The sequence below is a fragment of the Amphibalanus amphitrite genome, unplaced genomic scaffold, assembly GCF_019059575.1.
Source record: "Amphibalanus amphitrite isolate SeventyFive unplaced genomic scaffold, NRLGWU_Aamphi_draft 000219F_arrow, whole genome shotgun sequence".
NCBI lineage: Eukaryota > Metazoa > Arthropoda > Thecostraca > Balanomorpha > Balanidae > Amphibalanus > Amphibalanus amphitrite.
The window spans coordinates 601,594-618,022 of record NW_024881714.1 but is presented as its reverse complement, the minus strand read 5'-3'; the positions used below and the strand labels follow the sequence as shown (position 1 = coordinate 618,022).

Sequence of the window (16,429 nt, the reverse complement as noted above, 5' to 3'; positions counted from 1 at the left end):
GCCTCAGGTCTGCAGTTTCAGACTAATTAGGCGCTCCAATCCCTACTTCCATGAGTTTTGTCCGCCTGCCGTGTTCATACTTCGTAGGTTGTTTTGGGGATAATCGGGCCTGATTGGGCACGAAGTGGCGGTAGTTGGAACTCGGTATTGGCACTGTCTTTACCGCTAGTAAATGCCTAGCTAACAAGCCATTATTGGGCTGTCCATTTAGTAGGATTATTGCTGATCTAACTAGAGCTTTTCTCATGCAGGCTTTGTAGCCATTTATGTAACGGTACCATTGTACTTCTAATGACATCTGAGTTGCCACATAAGTCGGCGTCATTAATCCGCGCCGTGCGGGGGGGGGGGGAGGGCGTGTTTACGCCCCTCCCCATCAGGTTTTTCGCAAGCCGTCGTTTTTGGTACACCTGTTCGCATATCTTCAGCACATGCTGTGAAAATTTCAGACCCCGGCCCGGTCATTTAAAGGGACCCTCCCACCTTCAAAAAAGTTAATGAATTGGCACGAAAGTGATGTCGCTCGGTTCAGAAAGAGCGAAAACGAATATCTACCAAATTTCATCGAAAAATATTCACCGGTTTTCAAGATATTAGACTTTTACTTTTGTTTACTTTTTGGGATCTCCGCTGTTCCTAGCGACTTTATTTGAAAGTGCGGCATTTGTTGCGCGCAAAGCAGCATATACCACCGCGTGCTACCAAACGTTTTAGTAAAAGATTTAAAAATCGTTAGATCTCCGCTGACGTCACAAATTCTAAGGGGGCATACCAATGCACTAGCCCCTTAGAATCCGAAAACTGCAAGTTTGAAATTCCATATCTCCGAATTAAAGCATTTGTCGATGTTGTGAGTGCCCAAACCGGTATTTGCGGGCCATGGCCACCAATTTGGCTATCTCAACTCAAAACTAATGTTAAGGTGGGAGTGTCCCTTTAATTAATGTCAGGTTACGTCAAGTGACCAATGACCATACCTCAGAAAAAAGTTCGAAGGCTCGCTGTAGCTACACCGAATGAGTGATCTCTTTGAAACTTTCAGAGATTAGTTAGGGCAACGATATGTATAAAATGTATATCTCTGATTTTTTTATGACCTAAGTTCAGGTCAATTTTGCGACCTCTCCGTTTTAAGTTAATGAGAGAAAATTGAAATGCGCCTCTTTTGGACGAATGTCGCTCTAAACCCTCTCAAAAATCGATTCATGGGTAAACATGACCCACTTAATCGGAAAATTACTTATGTGACCCCTCTGATTGCCCCTGAGGTCATGTCAGGTCATGAAAGGTCTTCAGCAGTTTTTTTTTTTGCTATAACTTATGACCGACAGGAGCTAGAGCGGTGAATACACGTCAGATGTGTTCAGCTCGACGATACGGATCGACTGATATGCAGCATGACCCTTTTCGGTCAGGTCCTAACCTTGACCTGAAGTCAAATTTTCAAAATTACCTTTCAAGGTCAAATTATAGATCATTCGACGGGTCTTGACGAAGAGAACACGATGCTGGCAAAAGTAGTGTCGTGTCTTTCCTGCGTCAAAAGTTATTACCGAACCATAGACCTCTGTACACCAGAGGTCTATGACCGAACAAAACTTTTTTTCCGTAAAAACGGGCTATTTTTAGGGTTTTGCCCTCTAGAGGCTAAACCGTTGATCAGAGGTCAACTCTGAGTCCACGATAGCGAAAGAATGTTAAAAGAGTTATCTAATGCGTGTTTCTGCGGCGCTGTATGTAGCTCTATTTGTTCCCGACTTAGCCGTCGGGTGTTTCAAAATTGTTGAAATCGACAAACTTTGCCCTTTGATGACCTCTGGTAACCTGACCTTTGGCCTGACCTTAAAATTGACTGAAGTGTCTTCCTTATTTTTTGACGCTCTTTTGATTGCCGCTTAGAGCCGAGTTAGACGAGGGGAGGGGGTCTTGAAAACGTCTCACTCCACCCCTCCCCCCTCTCCTAGCACTCGGCGGAAAGTTCAGGCCACCAGCACGGCGCGGGTTAAAGCGATCATTGGTGCTAAAATCGCAATCGCTTCTGCTTCTTCCGCTTCAGCCACAGCACGAGCACATAGAGGCAGCCGGGTAGGCACATACACTGGGCATGTACCAAGAAATGTTGGTGCTTGATTTTTCTGTGAGGGGCAAACGAGCAATCCATCCTGATTGGCATAAGACGGAGGGAGCTGTTTCATTTGACCTGTCATTGTTTTTAGCCCGAGAGAGGTTCTGCGCTCAGTAAACTCATGAGATAATCTTCAATATTCGTGGTACTAGCTCAGTAGCGAGAGAGGTGGTGGCGTAACGAAACCATGGTTACTTCCTCCTTACACTAGCACGCACACTATAAAAACCGTCTTAGTCGACGACCCTGATCACTCGGACGTATGTTGAGGAGAGGCCAGCATTGCCGTCGGCACAGTCAGCCAATCTAGAGGTCAGCATGCTGTACTACTGGGTGAAGACGCTGGTAGGTGCTGCGCTGGCAGCCAACTTCTCCTTCCCCCTCATCACGGTTCTGGTAAACCAACATCTCTGGGAGGAACCGATGGCTGTTCTGGCCGCCAACATGGCGCTCGTGTCCACGGGAATGGGCCTCTCCATCATGTTGATCGGGCTGTACGACGTCGTACGCCTCCAGAGTGTGACTCTGTGTCGCGGCATGCAGTATTCGGGCTTTGGCCTGGGTGTGGCGACCAAGGCTTCCCAGATGTGCGTCGCTGTTGATCAGTATGTGGCCGTGATGTACCCCCTGCAGCACTACTCTATCATGGTGCAGTCGCGACCGCTGCTCTTCGCTGTCACCTGGCTAACTTGTGTCGCTCATGTTGTGACTGGCTTTTTCGCTCACCTTCTTGACTTGGAGACGTTTGCCGAGAGGAGCGTGCGCCTGGGCAGCAACTCGACCTACGCGGGCTGCCGCTGGGAGTCGGCGCTGTCCTACTACAGTTCCGTTTTCGTTGAGATGGAGATGGTGGTGTTCTCACTCATCACTGCCTCTCTGCTTCTGCACACGGGTGTGGTCGGGCACAGAATCAAGGCCAGACTGATGCGAGAAACTCGCGACATCCGCCGGAATAACACGTCCAGCGGCGAGGAGAGAGACAGCAACAAGACCTTCCTCGACAACTACCGCGCGTTCAAGAAGATCCTGGTCGTACTGTCGCTCACTGTCTCGCTGGATGTTGTGGCTCCGATCCTGCGCATCAGCAGCCACTGGTACCCGCAGCCGATGGTGAACGGCTTCCTGCACCAGGTGCGCCTGCTGGCCTTCATTTCCGAGGGCTGGGCTTACGGTCTCCTGAACACCAAGCTTCGTGCCGCCTACCGCAAGATGCTCTGCTGCAAGCACAGTCACATTAATGACCTGGATAACACTATTTCGCTGGGAAGGCAGGAAGTCGTACATGTCGTTTCAGCTCCTGCAGTTCTGGAACTACAATCTGTCGCCAGTGGGGAGGCCGGGCACCTGCATATGTAGAGCTCTTTCCGCCTGGGGATCACTTTTGTAGGTAAATGATCTGTTCAGAAATCACCATTTCAGTCTTTGGTGACTGGATCGTAATCCGTGTGGAGATCTGTTAATGTAAGATATTTCTGATGGGTGTTTTTGTCGTTCTAAGATTTAGCTGCATTGAGAGAATTGAAGTACGATTGGCTGGATGAAGAAGAATTGGTCTCAGCTCGTTGAAGGGAAGAACATAAATAGACTAATGATAGAATATATGACCCTCAGTAATTTGTGTTTGCGCCACCATACATGTTTTGTCGTTGTTTGTACCGAAGGGCTCCGTTCCCTTTTTTCACTGTGGAATACACACTCGTATGACTCACAAATAAAATGTTTATCACTTAATTTTATGGCATGCGTAAGCACGAGCGAATATGTATCGTACCTATATTTCTAACATTTCAGTGTTATTTGTGCGTCGGAATAGACAAGCCTATTTATTCGCAACCGCCATTTCGTTTAATACACGTCGGATAAATGAAGTGTGTTGTTTATAAACCTGACCCGGTTCGGCTCCAGTCGTACTCCTAAACACTACAGGTGCGCCGGTTCGGTGGACCAGCGCCCGAGGTCCGTCAGGCTCGCACTGTTTAGAATTTCTCGACGGTTTTGGAATAATTGTTTGAGGCCATACTTTGTGACAAGGTGACGGGGTTGAATGCCTGAAAGAGTTGCTCCTTGAGCATTTCAAATCAAAGACATCTCTATGTAAATTGTAAATCATGACCGTCATGCATATTCTAAAATATTGGCATGATAATTACAGTAGCGCTTAAAATAAGACTTCATATCTTACGAGCTACGCAAATAGCTATGCTGCAATAAGGACATGGCAGAGGTTGCAAGAGATAACTTTTGGGAAGACTAAATTGCATATGGGAGGAAGCGCGTTGAGACTAGCGTAGCTTACGGTGGGTCGTCTCATTATCAAAAGCAATATGCACATTGCAGAGACGCTCGTATGTGTGGATAAGCAGTTTGCATCGGCATTACAGTTGAGTATCGAAGAGCAAAGCTTTGCGTATGTGTTCTTTTGAGATTTCATCAGATCGAACAGTGCAAGCATTAAGATATTATGCAGCGCAGATCGCTCATTATTATCATGAAGTTCGCAATTGCTGTCCGTATTTAAATGATCACGAACAATTCCACGATGTAGCTATCGTGAATCCTCGAACGCAACGCACTTTAGGGAAAGTACCTACCCTCTCCAAGTCGTGTTTCTATTCATAGTTGCATTCTGCGCATCTCGCGTTAGAAAGCCAGTGTTTGATATCGGTATATCTATCCTCTGGATGCGTCAGATATCTATGACTTGGTGACTTTGGTATGCCTCATCTCCTACCCCACCTACCGCCACACTCAGTGCCCGCCCTTTCCCCCCGGCCAGACTTCTCTCGGAGCTGGAGCGGGAGGTGCCGCGCGCCGAGCAGCGGCTCGAGGCGGCGCGTACCGAGCTGGCCAGCACCGCCCAGGAGCTGGCGACAGCCGGCGAGCAGCTGCGTGTCGGCCGCGGACGACTGGAGGAGGTGCGATCGGCACTGCAGTCCGGCAGGGGCCGCGGCGCCGTGCTGAGCGCCGTCATGGAGCAGAAGCGTAACGGCAGCCTGCCCGGTGTGTTTGGACGGCTGGTGAGTAGCGGTAGTAGTGGCGGGGTAGAGAGGGGAGGGATTGGGGCGAACGGCACCTTCCCGGCGAACGTTTTGGGTGCTGTTGGACTTTTGGACTTTTGGACTTTTGGGAGTCGCATGCATAGGATTTGGCTTATTGCTTATCGTCTCCTGTCCGGCGCTTCTCGCGTCTTCTCGTGTCTTCTTAATTTCCAGCCATGATATACCTATTATTTCAGCCAACATAATGCGCATTGTATCTAAAAGTGATATCCCATGGCATTAGTCGACCGTCTTCTGAGCCCCCTCTTCCTACCCCCTCCATTCAGGGTGACCTGGGCGCCATCCACGAGAAGTACGACGTGGCCATATCGACCGCCTGCGGACCCCTGGACAACATCGTGGTCGACAGTGTGGACACGGCGCAGCAGTGCATCCAGTTCCTCAAACAGAACAGCATCGGCACCGCCACGTTCATCGCGCTGGATAAGATGGAGAAGTGGCGACAGCACACGCAGACGCCCATCCAGACTCCGGAGAATGTGCCTCGACTGTTTGACCTGGTCCAGGTTAAGGATGAGCGAGTGCGCACGGCGTTCTATTACGCCCTGCGGGATACTCTGGTGGCTGATGATCTGACGCAGGCGACGAGGATTGGCTACGGCCGCCAGCGTCATCGCGTCGTCACACTGCGCGGTGACCTGATCGAGACGTCAGGTCAGTCGGGGGCTTCTGATGGGGTTGGATGTTAGATTCGGAGGGTGGGGTGTAGTGGACGGACTATCGGCTTTTGTGTTCTGACAAGTCTCCATATGTTTCACAGTTCAATTTGCTTGTGTTGAATTCTGAAGGTATGATAACGTTCGTGTTGATGCCTTTCTCAAAATGAGTTGCATAACAAGGACAGCCGTTTCCACCTGTTCCGGCCTTTCCGACTCGTACTCTCCCCATTGCTAAGCTTCCTGTCTGAAATGGCCCTATCTGACGCTTTTTCCGTCTGTTCCTCAGGTACGATGTCTGGCGGCGGTAAGAAGTCGTTCTGCGGCCGTATGGGCACCAAAGTCGTCCAGGCCGAGGTGACACAGGCAGAGGTGGAGAGCGCCGAGGCAGACGTGAGCGGCATCGCCCAGCGCGTGCAGGAGCTGAAGCGCAAGCACCACCAGCTGGAGGAGGCCGTGGAGGCGCTGCAGAAGAAGCTGGACAAGATGCGGATGGAGCAGCGGAAGCACACGATGGACGCGCAGGCGGCGGCCGGCCAGCTGGAGCAGCTGGAGCGTCAGATCGCCGAGCAGCGGGAGAAGGTGGCCCAGGCCACGCCCGACCCGGCCACCGTCAGACAAATGGAGGCCCAGCTCAAACGGGCCACCAAAGGTAACGATGGGAGTCCCCCGTGCCGCCGCCCGCCACAGGGCCTCGGGATGGGTGTCTGACTTCGCCGTGGTCACTTGTCATCAGATAGCTGTGATGATCAATGGTCATGTTCCGTCAGAATGGGGTGGGGCTATGTCTTACAAAACGCACGATTTATCGCAATTTCCAAGCTAAAGCTTTGCCGCGTTTCGTAGCGGTTCGCCGTCGGACGTCTTAATTAACACTACAGCTGCACTCTTTCATAACACTAACTTAATTACATTGTAGTACTGCTGCTGGTGCTGCACCGACTTTATCAGCTTAACTGAGATAACCTGATGACTAGTGTCATCTCTTCCTTTTGACAGAGTATGAGAAGGCCGAGTCGGCGGCCAGCGCCGTCGAGGACCAGGTGAAGGCGGTGCACGCCAAAATTATGGAGGTCTCCGGAGGCAAGGTGAAAGCCGCCCAGAAGAAACTCGACGACGCCACCAAGAAGTTGGAAAAGGTCAGAGGTTCTCACGCTACCGATCTGAGCTCGTTACCCGACTGAGGGCCGCTTAGCTGTACTTGGGTGCATATGATTGAGCAAGCCAGTACAGTTATCTGTAGGATTTGCATAGGTTCCTGTTCAACGGCATAGTTTAGGTCTGCGATCCTTCTGACATTATTGTATCGTAAAGCAATCGTGGGCCATCCTTACTTGCCACAGTGCTTACAATATCATTTATTGAACATCCGACCTGCCGGACAAGCTTCATTCATCTGGTCCAAATCGTCCCACTTTGACCTCGTGACCTGACCTGACCTGACCGGTGACCTTTTGCGGGCCAGGTGAGCGGTGACATTGTCCGATTGGGGGTAGCCATCAAAACGGCCGAGAGGAATGCCGTCAAGTGTCGGGACAAGATCGCTGCGATGGAGACCGAACAGAAAGAGGCTGAGGCGGAAAAACAGGTGCGTAGAACCGTCCTAACAGACTGTATGTGCCCATTAAACGTGTTTTCGTGGCATGAATACTACTTTTCTTACTGTCCAGACTATCCACCTAATCTCACAAAATATTTTATTTCTCTCGACGTTTGTGTCATTTGTGACTTGCGAAAATATTTTGTATCCGGCCGTAGTTACTGTCTCACATGCTTACGACTGTGCGTTCCAGTCTCTGTGTGATCAGCGGGAGAAGCTGGAGGAGACGGCTGCGGTAGCCATCCAGGCCATCAAGGAACTCGAGGTGAGGATGCCCGGCTGGGCGGAGTTTACTTGGACGGCGTGATGTGCCGGTGGGTAGCTCTTTTGGAATCTGGTCCCGGGCGTCCTTTTCAAATTCTGTATTGCTCTGCGCCGTTTTGTAGATGGCAGTGGACTGGTAAAGCTGACATTAGCTTCACCTTTATGCTTCTAAGATTGTTCATTGTGGCAATAATAGCCATACTTCCGATACTGACCTGTGGTGTAAGTCTACTCTATATCCTGTGTACGACGTGCCTCTAAACTCAAACAAACGAAGCAACAGTGCGTCGTCCATGCCGTGTCCTTCTTGTATGTATTCTGTTCTGTGGGCTGACTCCTATTCGCCGCGTTCCAGGACAAGCGGAAGGAGATGGACCAGCAGCTGTCGGCGCTGAAGGAGGAGCGCGACACGGCAGCCGCTGACGAGGACAAGGTCAAGGCCTCCAAGATCGAGATCGACCAGGAAATGGAGAAGTTTGACGGCGTCATCAAGGAGAACAAGGCCAGAGCGCAGCACTGGAAGAAACAGGTATGTTGGTGACGGCCTGAGTGAGCTGTCATTGGCTGGTGATGTTGTGAGCGTTACTGCCTAGCTGGGAGGTGGTTATGTCTTGCAACTACATTCTACAATGTCAGAGCTGGGATCGGGGACCACGGTACGATGTTGCGTGTTTTGACGACCTTTTGCCAGCTCTGTCTGTACCTGTTTTTCAAGCCCGCTGCCTTATTTGTTTGTCCAGTTCTATTTCTGACCTGCAGCTCTACCCATCCCTTGGTATAGTTAAGTCCTTCCCGGTATTTTCCCCGCCTCTCTTGCTCTGTGTCCCTCTACCATCACCTCTGACCTAACCCCGCCCCTGCCGACAGCTGTCCAAGCTGGAGCTGCAGTCGGTGCCGGAGTCGGACCGCGCCGACGACGACATTACGGAGCTGCCGCAGCTCTCGGAGGAGGAGCTGCGCCAGCTGGACGACGAGGCCGTCAAATACACGCTGACAGTGCAGGAGGAGGAACTGAGCAGGCTGAAACCGGACCTCGCCGCGCTGGCAGAGTACAGGAAAAAGGTCAGCAGAGGAGAGGAGCCCGGTGGGATCGGGAGGGAGGGCGTGATCAGAATGAGTTGGAGGGTACCGAAATGTACTCCGATGCGCTGGTGGCATTCTGGGAGATACTCGGTATGTGACACGACACTGTCCACAAAACAATCGGATGCTGTCAGGAATTAGGGAGGATTTTAAGATGACTGGGGACGCTGTGACATAGGATGATATAAGTATTTAGTAAAGGATAATTTGATATGAAATATTTTTGAAATCTGCTAATGTATGAGAGTGTTCGGGTGCGATATTTTGTGGCAGTTCTGGCTGCATGAAATGTCCCGCATCCGCTCAATCCAGCAATGTATCCTGGTTTTCTAGCCACCAATCCCGACGACAGAATGCATGTCATATTGATAGGTATGCGCCGCTTGTGTTATGATTTGTGAGTTACTGAGGAGGCTCAGCCACACCCGAGTAGGTCCGTGTGAATGGTCCACCTGGCTCGTCCGCTCAGAGGTCACGAAATGCCGTCATCGGTCACGAACCGTACAAACTGCTATCCTTGATGTCTTGTGTGTTGTGACCCGCAGGAGGAAATCTACCTTAACCGCGTGGCGGAGCTGGATGCCATCACTTCTCAGCGCGACACACAGAGAAAGTACTACGACGACCTGCGTAAACAGCGCTTAAACGAGTTCATGGGCGGCTTCGCTATCATCACATCCAAACTGAAAGGTGCGTACATGTATGTCAGAATCCTGTTCCTAGCAGCCTGAATAGGGGAGAATCATCGTAGGGTTATGATGTAGTTTTTTTTTTGTGCGGTAGAATATGTTACTGTAATTGCTCTGTGTCCGACAGAGCTGTGACTTGATAATGTGTCCGGCAGGGCTGATTTGGCATGGGTGTCTTGTTGAATAGTCGAATGTTTCTTTATCTGGCAGACATCAACATGACCCTCTAGTGCGTCCGTTAGAGATGTGATCTCTATCCGTTAGAATTGATGTGACTGACTGAGTTGTTGAGCTGATTGATCTCTGTCAGAGGTGTGATTCCTGTTCTTTGTTCCACAGAGATGTATCAGATGATAACACTGGGTGGTGACGCAGAGCTGGAGTTAGTCGACTCGCTGGACCCATTCTCGGAGGGCATCGTCTTCAGGTGAGGGCGGCACTGACGACAGCCTCTTTAAGTGCTAAGTATGGCTGGCCTTTGATCAGGTCATTTTTACAACAGCCAGTCCTCCCAGCTCTGGAAGTGGGGCGGTAATGACAAACGAAATGTCGGCCTAGTCGGCAATTGTGGCGCGACCGCCTTCACATCTACTCTAATAAATGCCCTGTAAACGCGGTACGGTATGTCGACCCGGGAAGTACAGCGCACGTAAGTGTTATCACTACACAGCACTCATTATACCGATGCTTGGTTGCCACGGCATTTTAGTCTTGTACCACCCCTAACACTGCGCTCCGCTAAGCATGATCGACAATCATCGGTCTGTGTACTCGTATCTTCAGTGTTCGGCCTCCGAAGAAATCATGGAAGAACATCACCAAGCTGTCTGGCGGGGAGAAGACGCTCTCCTCTCTCGCCTTGGTGTTCGCGCTCCACTACTACAAGCCCACGCCGCTCTACGTGATGGACGAGATCGACGCCGCTCTCGACTTCAAGAACGTCTCGATCGTCGGAAATTACATCAAGGTGAGACTTGGATACGGTGTTTGTGCTTACAGGGGATTTGGGTTCCGAATCCGATTAAGGCTCCGAAAGGCGTCATTTAGTATGTATGGTCACATTATACAGGGTGTTGCAGCTAAATTGGGAATTTTTCCCGCTTACACTTAAAGTGGCATAACTCAGTAGAATGAAGAGACAGAGCTTTCAAACTTTGAACGTGTATTGACGCACATGTTCTCTACCCTCTCACTCAATGTGGCCACCATGAGCCTCCTTCACCATCTCCAGGCGGCGTCGGAACGCGCCGCACGCGCGCTGAGCCTCCATAGGATCGATGCTGCTGGCTGCCTTCTTGATGGACTTCTTGAGGCTCGAGATGCTGTCATGGGCACGTGCGTTGGACCTCTCCTCAATCGCGCTCCACATCCAAAAGTCGCACGGATTTAGGTCGGGTGAGTTTGGAGGCCACGTATCCTTTGGGACATACAGAGGGATCTTCCGACTAAGGAAATCCTGCACCCTCCGGGAAGCATGAGCTGGAGCCGAGTCCTGTACAAGTGTGACTTTCTTCAGGTCGTAGTACTTCGCCATCCAGGGCAAAAGCACTTCTTCTAAGATGGCCAGATACTCCTCTGCGCCGATTCTTTCTCCAGCAGGTATGAAGTGAGGGGGCATGACGCGACCGTCGCTCGCGACGGCTCCGAACACCATCACAGAGGCTGGATTTTTGCTTATCATCACTGGTGGAACATCACCGGGGTTCGAGGCGATGACTCTTGAGTTCCGGCGGTTGGCAACTTCGTCTACCACAAACTTCTTTTCGTCCACAAAGACTCTCACGTCTCCTCCATGGTTCTTGAGCTGGTTCAGAACCATCGGGACCCTCTCCTTCCGTAACGCTTTTAGACGCTCCGTCAGAAGGTTCTGCCGTTTCCTACTATACGACCTCATCCCGAGGTTCTCCTTGACAGCCCTGCTAATGGTGCTTTTGCTCACCCTTCGGTCTCGCGCTAGCTTACGCATTGAGACACCTGGTTTGGCCTCAATAGACCTTTTCAAGCCCGCGAGAAACCGAGGATTCCGTTTGCGGTCACTTCGCGGCGCATGGGGACGTCTACTGACATCTCCTCCACCGTCCATAGTAGCGACAGTGCGATATACCGTAGACTTCGGGTATCCTGTTGCGATAACGATCTCTTTCGCGCTTTGTCCAGCGCGAACTAATTCAGCAACTGTACATCTACGCTGTTCCTCCATGACTGTTATCGGTTTTCGTGCATCAAAAATATTAGCACGTGAAAGAGCATTGTTGAAATAGTATCATGTCAAATTTTCAGCCATATCCTCCAAATAACAAAATTGTGATTAGGTTACGAACTTTGTCCCAATTTAGCTGCAACACCCGGTATGCTGTATGGCCACAACTGTATGGTCACATTACGACAGATTATTTACCGCTGAAATAGTTTTTTTTAAACAATAATTCTTCCAAAAATAGTGTTTAATTTTTATGACGTTTTCATAAGTAAGAAAATGAACATGTTTTCTTACTTACAAAAAGTTCATCAAAATTACAACACTGTTTTGAAGGGTCATTGTAAAACAGACTATTTCTCGGAAGGAAGAGCTAAGTAGCCATTTAGCGATCGTTCATTGACTGTGCCCGGCCGTGATGCATACCGGATGTGGGCGCCGCACCGATGGTTTTGGTAGTGTTTGGCGTACCAAGCCCACCACTGGTCTTTGCCAGAGGTTAACCGGCTCTCACAATTACTGTCGCGCGCGCTGCCACGTGATTGTAGGTATCGCCATCAACTATTTACTCTGGTATCACACCATATGTCCATCAGCACGTTTTTGATTATTAGTTTTTGGCATCGCCCATATCACGCTGTAATCAAACATTTAGAACGATCGTTGTAGCAGGACATCGAGTGATGGGAGGAAACAACATTAAGTGATAATGTTTTTTATTATACGAAACAACATTTACACATGTCTTGTAAAACGGACAGTAACTTGGATTCACCTGGATGCTAAGGCATGTATTGGTGTGTCATTGGGCAGTTAATGACGCGCACATATGATGAACGTATAACGCAGCGCACTAGTGGAGTATGAATTCCGTACACGGTACAAGTACTGTTTAGGCCAAGTACGAGCACGAGCGTATACACGTATACAGCGTATACAGAGCACGGTACAAGTACAGCTTTGCGTATTATTCCTTGCAATGAAGGGCGTTTTGATATTAAAAACTACCTGTAACATTCACACAATAACGACCTAATAGAGTGTAATGACTATAACGTAAGACCTCATACTCCACGCATGGTGTGACTGCTGGCCGCCATTCGCTGCACAGTCTTGAGTGTAGCCTGAGTATGCAGGCATGATTATCAGGTGGGTCAGGTCCGAGGCGCCGTCCTCTAGGTCCCCGTCGCCTCTCAGAGCCCCCACTGGAACCCGTTCTCGTAGCTCCAGCGGGTGTCGTACGCCACGAGCCGGTACTCCCCGGCAGTGTCCGAGTCCGACGCGGGACTGTACGGGCCGTCGTAGGCGACCGTGTAGGTGCCCAGACCGACGGAAGTGGACAGGAACGGTTCCGTCTCGTCTGCGCGGTGAACGGTTATCTTGTCAGTCGCAAAGTGTATCCGGAACGTGCGAAACTCTGTGGGGTCTGTCAGGTTGGAGGTCTGGCTGGTGGCGAGGCTGGTCCAGTCGTCGGCAGAAGGACCCCGCCACAGGACGCTGCTCTCTGTGCCGTTGATACCGATGGTGACCCGCATCACGTAGCTCGAGTACCAGGCGGCCTGGGAGCGCGCCTCCCACCCACAGCCGGCGGCCGAGCGGCAGTCGAACTGGACCCAGAACTCACCCGAGGCCGGCTGGCGGTGGCGGCCCACGGCCGTGCCGGCCGGCACGGTGTACACCCGGCCCGTACTCCAGTCGTCTCCGAACCACGGGTCGACCAGCCTGTCGCGGAACTTCCACTTGCCCGTGCCGCCGGCCGGAGTGTGTATCCCCACATAGTTAGGCCGCAGCGGGGACGGGTCTCTCCAGGAGAAACTCGAAAAGCCTCGGCCGAGTGGTGAGATGTACAGGTAGCCGCCACACCAGTACACGCTCAAGTACTTGGAGCTCGATTCACTGAACAGCGGCGGCGGCGGGGTGGTTGTAGTTGTGGTGGTTGTGGTTGTTGTAGTGGTTGTGGGAGTAGTTGAAGTTGTTGTGGTACTGGTGGTGGTGGTGTTGCCGTCAGACTCGCAGCCTGTGTCTGTACCGTTGCCGGAGACGGTGTCGTTTCCGAGGGCAGTGCAGTTGGATGAGCTGCTCCGCGCTGTGGTTGTGGTGGTGGCAGTGGTGGTTGTCTGTGTCGTTGTGGTGGTGGTCGTGGTCGTTGTTGTCGTTATTACGACGGTGACGCCGTTGCGTCGGACCTGCACTCGCCGGCCGTTGCCCACTTCTCCGATGGTTAGCTCGTAGAAATTACCCGGCGCCGGATATCCCTCGGCCAGTATTATCTGCACGGTATGGTTAGCTCGCACGTACAGACTGGCGTAGCACAGACTGTTGACGGCCTCCTTCCAGACCGGGTGACGGCCGTCGGTCAGCAGCTCAGTATAGTCAGGCAGACAGAGTGTCTCGTTGAACTTCCAGTTGGAGTAAGAGCACAGGCAGCGGTACCAACTGCAGCGCGTGCGGCCCGACACCAGCTCTGCGCACTGGTCCGCGTACCGGCAGTTTTCGTCCAGCCGGCGCACGCAGCTGTCGTTGCAGTAGCCGCGCTGAATACAGAGCGTCTTGTTCCACAGCAGCTGCGACGACTCCCTGGTGAAGTCGTCCACCACCTGGTACCAGCTCCAGTCGGAGCTTCGCACCGTGTAGTAGTAGTGGTGGTCGCAGACGCTGTTTTGCAGCACCTGACACTCGCCGGTGCTCGGCCGGTAGTTGTAGCCGCGGCAGGCGCGCTCCTCACAGGCGATCTGACACTGCTGCTGGCTGACCGGAGACGTTTTCCAGGAGGAGACGCCGCTCAGTCGCATACCGCGGCCACGCCGGCCGCTGAACTGCAGGCCGAGTGTGGAGCCGCTCAGCAGCAGGCACAGCGCCGCGTGCAGGGCGAGAGAGGGGAGCATGGCGCGCCGCTCCTCTCCTCTCCGGACGGTGTGAGGAAGAGACGGGCGAGATCTACCCAGAATACTCCTCCGACCACTGAACTATCTAACCGTCACAGTATGAACGTTCCACTGCGGTCTGCGACGCGCGACCCGCCCGCTCAGGGGCTCTGGCTCGGCGGGTGTGTGATGCCGTGTTTCCTGGCTCCCGGTATGTCGCACCCGCTCCTCGTGGGAGGGTCCCACGCGGCGGCTGCGGCCCTGCCCCCGGGTCGGGCCCGGTGGGCTCGACCTGTCACGCACGGACGATCCACCATCACCCGACGCCGCGACCGTGCTCTTCCGTCATCCGTTGTGTGCTGACCGCGTTAAGGGCGAATAAGTTTTTCGTTAAGGAAGTTCCTCTGCACTGTTTCGATTATCCTAACGAAATCACTGGTCGAAGTGTTCAGTGTTTATGATCCTGGCCAATGTGTGAACTAGCAGGGCCCTTCATAAAGCATCCTTACTGAGCGTTTGCCAGCCTTTCGCTTTGCTAGTTTTCGACATTGAATTCAGGCTTTCAGGCTATCGGCTAAGTCCGAGTGTTGCGGTCCGACTATTTCTGCCTCAGACGGACTTAGCGGATATAATTTTGGGCCGACCTTACTGCTATACAGTATATACTATATAGTGCACCTTTTCAGGTCGTAAGCTAGGTTGGTCAAAATATGCTGAATATTTGTGTATAGGCTATGATGGCTTATTTCATCCAACACGGTTCAGCGTGACGGTCAAAAATACGTTTCACTGCGCAGCAAAGCAAAAATCCGTGGTAGCGATTAGCCATATGAAATGAAATTCATAGTGTTCGACACATGCTATCCATCTCATGTTCTTCGCACCTTCTTGGTTATTTTATTCGGACGATGGTGCTCAGTTATTATGTATGCTGTCTGTGGCATTGTAGCAGTGATTGGCCCGGATTGACCCTGGGTGACACGGATATCGTGACACGGTCAGTCTCATGACTCCCACGGTGCCGTCACGCAAACCATCGCCCTTTATCCTTTCTTAATTGATCGGCTAATGAATGTCAATTACATACCTGCCGGCTGATTTATTGACATCAGGCAGGTGAGCGATTTTAGTTTGTGGATTTTTACCCCTTAGTGGGACAGGAGAGACTGGATTCCCCCCCCCCCCCTATTTGTAATGAGCTCGTGCTTATGTACGCACGGATTGTAACATAAAACAGCTATGTGCATTTTTTGTTCTTGAGCTTTTGATTTACGGGGCTCCCTGACCTGACTGGCTAGGCTAGAGTGCGTACTGCGTAGCTTTGGATATCTCTGGTGCCCTTGCACGATAGAACCGTACCATCTATCTGCCCAGGCGTGACTGCTTGCAAATCTCGTGAAACAGTGGCTACGTTTCCATGGCACAAGTTAAGCCGGTTTTGAAAAATGGATTTGCTCCATCATAGCATTTAGACATAATTTTAAAATGTAAATATAGGATTAGGTGCTAGCCAAAAACATATATACGCTCATTTTTTGCATAAGGTAAATAGTTTCCGAGAAAAACGCACGTGAAATTTCGCTAAATCGATTTAGACGTGTCATGGAAACGTAGTCAGTGAATCTCAGCATTGTGATGAAGCGAGCTGGTTTGCGCTAGCTTTCTAATTCTCTACATTGACTAAAACATTGACAGCGATTCTCCATTATGTGGTAGAATGAACCGACCCAGGCTTGTTTGGGCACGCCCGTTATTCCTCCCTCGGCGGGTCGCCTGGGGCCGCCTCCGGGAACCCTCCGTGGGGCATGTGGACCGAACCCAATACAACCAGTTCAGATCGGACCGCTGTGTTGGAACACGTTAAAGCCAGGAGTCTTGGACCGTGCCCGGTG

The 16,429-nt window shown here is 51.4% G+C and overlaps 1 protein-coding gene across 6 annotated transcripts in view; it reads left to right on the top strand.

The window, feature by feature from the left end:
* LOC122385443 (structural maintenance of chromosomes protein 4-like) overlaps window positions 1-16,429 on the top strand; it is a 48,785-nt gene that overhangs the window by 31,663 nt on the left and 693 nt on the right. For all 6 annotated transcript variants that reach the window (XM_043373723.1, XM_043373722.1, XM_043373727.1 and 3 more), the window contains exons 12-22: window positions 4,902-5,142; window positions 5,451-5,838; window positions 6,130-6,492; window positions 6,840-6,979; window positions 7,306-7,428; window positions 7,634-7,705; window positions 8,060-8,233; window positions 8,572-8,766; window positions 9,333-9,477; window positions 9,816-9,903; window positions 10,260-10,443. In XM_043373723.1, coding sequence (XP_043229658.1) covers window positions 4,902-5,142; window positions 5,451-5,838; window positions 6,130-6,492; window positions 6,840-6,979; window positions 7,306-7,428; window positions 7,634-7,705; window positions 8,060-8,233; window positions 8,572-8,766; window positions 9,333-9,477; window positions 9,816-9,903; window positions 10,260-10,443 — 2,113 coding nt within the window. The remainder of the gene's footprint in view (window positions 1-4,901; window positions 5,143-5,450; window positions 5,839-6,129; window positions 6,493-6,839; window positions 6,980-7,305; window positions 7,429-7,633; window positions 7,706-8,059; window positions 8,234-8,571; window positions 8,767-9,332; window positions 9,478-9,815; window positions 9,904-10,259; window positions 10,444-16,429) is intronic.